General features: G+C 38.1%; 1 protein-coding gene across 1 annotated transcript; it reads right to left on the bottom strand.

The window, feature by feature from the left end:
• Positions 1–2,284: 2,284 nt before the first annotated feature.
• On the bottom strand, positions 2,285–5,602 carry LOC140246361 (uncharacterized). Its single transcript, XM_072325832.1, has 4 exons — positions 5,390–5,602; positions 4,502–4,696; positions 3,621–3,725; positions 2,285–2,809 (listed from the first exon to the last, which is right to left on the bottom strand). The coding sequence occupies exons 1-4, from the start codon at positions 5,600–5,602 to the stop codon at positions 2,291–2,293; spliced, it is 1,032 nt and encodes a 343-aa protein (XP_072181933.1). The 3' UTR covers positions 2,285–2,290.
• Between the last annotated feature and the right edge of the window lie 1,198 nt (positions 5,603–6,800).

Raw genomic sequence — 6,800 nt, 5'->3', positions numbered from 1 at the left:
GCATCACCTTCAGTATTATTAATTACGAATTAGAATGTCAAATTAACTGGTATGCCATCGCTACATCTCGAAGGCAATTTGTTACAATAACTTTGAATCAATTTTGGAGTAAGTTCACTCCAAAGAGATTTTTCTCTTCGGTACACTCATACACACGCTCGGGTGCGTGCGCGCGCACACACACACACACACACACACTCCCCCCCCCCCTCTCTCTCTCACTACCCATCTCTCTCTCTCTCTCTCTCTCTCTCCCCTTTTCTCCATCTTTCACTTCCATTCATCCCCATCTTGTTTCCCTTCAGATAGCATTTTCAAAATTATATTTGTCATCTTTTTTTTGAAAAAAAAACCCAAAACGGCATTTTCTCATTGCATAGATCTACACACCGTTGTAGGACACGCGTCATGCAATACCGAACGCAGTCATTATAGTTTCTTATTTCGTGATTTTCAAACCACATTGTGTGATAGACATGATGGGCACTGTAATGTTAAGTGAGACCTTAACATAAATAACGAATAAATGAAACACAAGCGAAATAACTTTAAAACATTCGTTTATTTCTTAACTTGCTCTACAGCCTTCGCATCAAGTCTCCTATTGTCCATTAAATCATCTGGTTGTGCTCCTTGTGGCACCTGCTTTCTTCGAAAAGCGAGTCAAAGCATTTAGTCACAAACGTCGTAAAACTTAAAAACACCAGCTTAGAAGGAATTCCAGTGCAGTAGAAAATTAGTCTGAAAAGAGAGGGCATTTTTTTTTTTAGCAAAACAATGAAAATTTGACTAAAATCGGATGAAAATAGGTATAGGTTGTACATAGATTTTTTTTTTTTTTTTTCATTCAAGCACAATCACGCCCAGGTCTCGTATCCTGATATATCTAACTGGTCATTATTCTAGAGTTATTCAACCAAGAATAACATCATGTTTTACACTTTGATAGCAGAAATTAACATTGACTTTTCGTGTTTTTTTTTACTTGATCAATTTCTAGAGAGATGAGATATTGATGTCATCAGCTCACTCATTTGCATACTCATATCAAAATGTACAAGAACTGCTCTTCCGAAATTAGCGAAATCTTCTTAATTTTTATCCAATTTCGATCAAAATAATTATTACTGTTGCACTCGTCAGATTTTTACTCTTTCTTGTCAGACTAACTTATATCTGGACGGGGATTCCTCTTTGAACTGATCGAAGTTTGCTTTTGGCTTTTGACAGAACTTCACTCACTATACACGAGGAGAATTTCGGATGCTGTCAAACCCATTACTTTGCTTTGCCATGGAAATAAGCATGATTTCGAGTCAACAGACCAAAATTATTTTGTATATTATCATTTTATGATACAAATTATTCACATTTTTGTTTGTTTTTTTACTGAGGAGGCCCTCCGAATCTTCGCACGTTCATTGCTACCACGCACCAAAGCAAGCACGATATAAGGAGTGTAAATCAGGTTAGACATTTGCCTTAAGGGGAAGTTCCATTTTGTAATACACCTGTACTTAGGCTTCAAACCCATTCTAGCTGGACGGTGCACAATCAACAATCGAGAGCAGCAGCTCATGAGATAATTACCTGGATACCTAACAACAAGAGATGGCGCCCTGTTAGTTTGTTGGCCAAAACGTCCTGGACGTCACGTTCCATGACAAGGCACTGTGGATTTTAGTTGTATCAGTTTTATATCAACAACAACAAAAAAAGGACAAACAAAAACCACCACACTATACCACACCTAGACTTTCACACAATCTAAGTGTCATGAATGACGTTGTTAATAGATACCATCCTGTCTAATCCTAAAAAACTGGGTATTTATCAAGTTATGACATATTGATCAAAATAACGATCACTCCCCAACCTATAGTTCTAAAATGTAACAGTTAAAAACAAAAGTGTGAGTTCGCTCCACGAAAAAAATTCATCCAGTAATACAACAAAAAAGGGACTTTAAAGAATTTGAAAGAAATAACAAGAAAATAACAGAAATAATTGCACTTCTCCTGCCGAGCCCAAACGAAGACGTATTACTTTGTCATGGTGGTATACTTCTGTTCCGTCTACGATATAAAAAGCTTAAGGCTGTAAGTCATGATCCAACTAGTTTTCCTACGACTAATGAAAGTAACTATAAGTTATCTTCCATAATCGCCGTGTCTTTCTATAGGCCACAGACTGTAAAGTAGTTCTTCATGATATTTACAAACAGCTGGAAAATGAAATAAACAATTTTTTTTCAAGTATACCGTTTTGTTTTGTTTTGTTTTAGTGCCGTTTATTTTCGACAGTATTTAGCAGTAGCTCCCTTTGGTGTTCTTGCTATATCGATCACTTTGTCAAATATGCGAGTATCGTGATTATCCGGAGTCCACTCTCCAGGTAGGTTTTTGTATATCAAAATGGAAAGCAGCGAAGCATCGTAACGGTGCCGTCCTACTTTGGATCCTTCCGGCGCGATGCACCTTAATTCCAGCGCGCACTTGAGCATCGGCTGCATAATGGCTTGCTGGATGACCGAACTGTTGACGTAGAGTTGTCGATTCGCCGCTGGGTAAGCCGCCAGGTCGTTCGATTCGTAGTACTTCCGGCGGTCAACGCCAAGTTTTTCATACATGAGAGGATTCGTGAAATAGTACTGGTGTCTAATTTTGTTTTTCTTCTTCGGGTCGAATCCGTGCCAGTGTGACATAAAGCCGTGGTGTTTGGTGGCGTACGGCACGAGGTCGTTCAATGAGCGTTTGAAGCGCACCGCAGCATCACCCCAGAAAATAGCGCCGAACTCCCGCAGTGTTATCTGCATTGACAAAGAATTAAATTCAATGAATGTAGAAGTAAATGTAATCTATGTAGAAGTGCATTGGCTAGTGAAAGGATTTGCAAAGTACCTTCATGCAAGCAACTCAGGCTAGATATTTTCCCAGACGGGGCGAGTTTCTGTTTAGTTTAGTTAGATAAAAACAAAGAAAGAAACAAAGAAACAAAGAAACAAAGAAATAAACAAAAAACGCTTCTTGAGACCCCCCCCCCAAAAAAAAAAAAAGGAAAAACCAACCAACCAACTAACCAAACAAACAACAACACCCAAAACGAAAAACAAAATTACCAACCAAAAAAGGCAGGCAAGCAATCAAAGCCTGATTAGGCCTATATCATTACGGGAACATTCATTTATGACTACGATTAGATGCGATTCAAAATATTTGATTTTGTAAAAAGAAACAATAATAAATATTTGATTATGTAAAAAAAAAATGATGCTGTGAAACTAATTTGTAAGGTAGCTTTGAAATTGGAAATACAGAGCAATATTGGGATTACAGGTACGATCGGGATTAATTGGCATGCTTGAAAATACAGGGTATAGATGTGCGAGTGTAAACTGACCGCAAGATTTTGAACTCTACATGAGATTGTGAGAAAGTTACAAGTTCGTGAGTTAAATATGCAATTTATAGACTAATGCTAAGATTCACTGAAATATAATGTGGAAATTATGGAAAAGTTGCAAAGATATATCTTGCAGAGTAATTGTCAAATTGCGGAAGAAAACAAATTAGAATCAAATTTTGAGGGAGCTGGTCGCAATCGCGAGTTTCTTCACTTACGTCTAAAATAATCGGCTTCCAAGCGTAGTTGTGCAGATTCCTTACGTGCTCTGGATACGAATCCCATGGAAACGGACGAACTTCAACATTGCATAACTTCTTCACCTGGATAAGGGGAAAAGGTAATTACAGCGAAAAGGCTTATGGTTTCATTTAATATCCCGTCATTGATACGTGCGTAAATTGGGGTGTCTTTAACATATTAGTTTTTGTGTTTAATTTCTTGGTTTAGTCTTTATCACATTATCTACAACCTTATTACGAAAGATAAACAGTCATGCGCTAGTTCCGTCACACTACATGGTACATGACCAGTTGTCACACCATATTAATCACACAATGTGCACATGCACTTGAAAATGACTGACTGATGTGCATCTATTTCCATATTAAACCTATAATCGCCATGAAACCCCCCCCCCCCCCACAATGAACAAAGAAACGATGCATTCCGAAATTTTCATATTCTGACGGGCTTGTTTTTTGAATTTCTGCATGAAAGAAAGCAGAAGTAAGATTTCATGATAATCAAAGGATTTTCATACTGTGATGCAAATCACAAATTGAAAGAATGCTTTGCTGAAAGTAATTCCCCAACAGGTTCATGAACCATTGCAGTCAAATTTCAATCCCCATCAATATTGGGAGCCATAAAATGACGCATTAACGTGTTAGCCTCGCACTGAGAGTAAATTCACAGTATGCTACAGTTTACCCTGATAATATGAGCAATATCAAACCTATTGCTGGACCTTCGGGATAAAGCAACTACATTGAAAGCAATTCTAACTTTGAGAAGTTCATCCAGAAATCCCTGGGTCTCTGCTGGTTAAATTTTAGAATTACTCATTTTCTTTTGCGATATTCATCGGTTGTCTCACCGATCGTAAGGTAGTAGCCTTGATGCCCAGGTCGTAAATGATGATCTTTTTCTCCGGCATCTTCTTCTGCACAGAGGCAATGAAGGGGAGTGCCTCTCTGTAGTGATTATCGGAGAATGCCGAGACGATAGCAAATTGATCGTATAGGTCTTCGAACGAAGGTACACGCTTCTCGATATCGATCAACGTCGACTCCTGCAAATCGTGGATATCGATAGAATATCGTATGTGAGGACATCGCTATGACAACGTGGACAAGATAAGCTTGGGACAGCAAGTTAGATGGAGTATGGAGGTCACCTTTCCCAGTCTGCACATACAGCCGGGTTTGTTTGTGTGTTGCTTAGTTGTTTTCTCTCTTTTTTTTTCAAGCCTTGCTAGCTTGTAATGCTGCACAATAAGTTCCTTTGCGTCCGTTTGAGACTATTTATTACGTACCGTTTGATATACAAATTATATCGCATTTCGTCGGTAAAGACGAAAACGGAGGTCTTCCGAAACATACAAAAATGGATTGAGCTTTGTAAACAGCATTTCATTCTGTACATTGTACACGAAGCTGAATCTCGCGGCGACGTATTAAAGTGGTATGTGGCATTTCACAGTCTTGCTCTACGTCTTATTCTACAATAAAGTAACGAACTACTCTTCTTTTACCTAACATTTTTGTATTTAGGAATTTAGGATGGCTATAATTTTGTCATATACCTAGAATTATTAAGCTGCAATGCGTCGATAAGTTCAAGATTGATAAAACAAAAGTTATCTTCGAGAGTTATAATTATAATGATAGCAACAACAATGTTACGACAAGAATGATAGCAATAATAAGAATTTTATTGAAAAAGAAAACGAGGGACAGGAGAATATGAAGAAAGTATGTTATACCGCGACATCCGGTGGCGGGTTATCTTGATCTGTTTGTGCCTGCTCAGCTTTCCCCAAAACATCGCTGAGGGCGTGGTCGTCTTCATGTTTCTCTGACTCGTTGGCACGCGGAGCTGGTCGCTGCAAGGTTGATCCAATGGACTCGCCTGGTAAGAAAGTGCCGTAGGTCGTCTCCTGTTTCGCTGCTCTGATGTCAGTATTCTTGCGGAGCATTTCTTCAAGGCCATGAGGGTATCAAGAAAAAAAAAACACAAAAAAGAACACATATTTACGTGGACAAAAGGAAAAAGAAACTTGAAACTTACAGTTCAAACCTGAAGCGCACTTTGAAAAGTGAATGGCTAGCTTTCAACTTCAGTTCATCCAAGGTAAAAACCGAAAGCGGATTTATCGCAAGACACAAAACGACATGATACTCCGTATATGAGGAACTGCGGATTTTAGAAGTTGTAATTAAGCAAGCATAAATTAGCAATTTTGTGCTGTCACATGCAAACCCATCCCATATCATATGATGAAATAAGGCATTTTCATTTTCTCATCAAGTAAATTTCCAGTGTGTTCTAGATTGAGTGAATGTATAGAAAATCAGGGGAACACATTAATGAAAGTTTGAGGAATGAATCGAACAATCAGTTCGAAATTTATGAGTATATGGCTGCATAAGAAGGCTATTACAGTTTGTGATGTCACTTATGTGCAAAGATATAAAGAAAATAACTTATACAGATAATTCCGTAAAACATGTTTTATTGTTGTCGCTATTAGAAGTACACATTTCCTCTACTGACACACATTAAAAGTAATTATCATTCCCCCTGCTTTATAAAAGGGGTTAGTTACTGTTAAGCGCTCTTTTATTTTGCAAGATATGTATGCGAGAGTTTCAACAATGGAGAAGGATGGCTTTTTAAAGGGGCACATCAGTGCTGATTTGTTGACAAAGAGAACGAGTCTCTAAGTATTATTATGTGTACACAAAAGGAGAGAATCATGAGATATCATCAGGTCTCATCTGTATATTATGTTGGTGGTATTTAGACACATTTTGTTGGTGGTATTGAGAAAACATTTTGAGCATCAAAATTCCACAACTTTCGAAATCCTTGTCCGATTGTCATGAAATTTGTGTTCTTTTCTTGTTCTCTACTCTCCCAGCCTATACCATTCAAATGAACCTGACCGTGGAACCGGGTTTTTTCTTTAAACTGAAACTGTGGCAGTGGTCCATGCCACCATACTCGTTCAAAGTAACCAGTCGATTGAAGGATGTATCAGCAAATCACAATTATATATGATATAGCTGCTAAAGAAACTTGGAAAACAATACTTACGAATGGTATGGTATTTGTTGCTGGATAATGCTACCAGAAGAGCCAGGAAGGCTGATGTTATGATGACGAGGATGCTG

Source organism: Diadema setosum, chromosome 2 (assembly GCF_964275005.1).
Source record: "Diadema setosum chromosome 2, eeDiaSeto1, whole genome shotgun sequence".
Taxonomy (NCBI): domain Eukaryota; kingdom Metazoa; phylum Echinodermata; class Echinoidea; order Diadematoida; family Diadematidae; genus Diadema; species Diadema setosum.
The sequence above is the reverse complement of the archived record's forward strand: the minus strand, read 5'-3'. Positions and strand labels throughout refer to the sequence as shown.

Excerpts from the sequence above, each read along its gene's own strand:
- LOC140246361 (XM_072325832.1), bottom strand. The coding sequence starts at position 5,602 with ATGCTCCGCAAGAATACTGACATCAGAGCAGCGAAACAGGAGACGACC. Across the intron at positions 4,697-5,389 it reads ACCCGCCACCGGATGTCGCG|GAGTCGACGTTGATCGATAT; the intron begins GTATAACATACT and ends CACGATTTGCAG. Across the intron at positions 3,726-4,501 it reads AGGCTACTACCTTACGATCG|GTGAAGAAGTTATGCAATGT; the intron begins GTGAGACAACCG and ends CCCCTTATCCAG.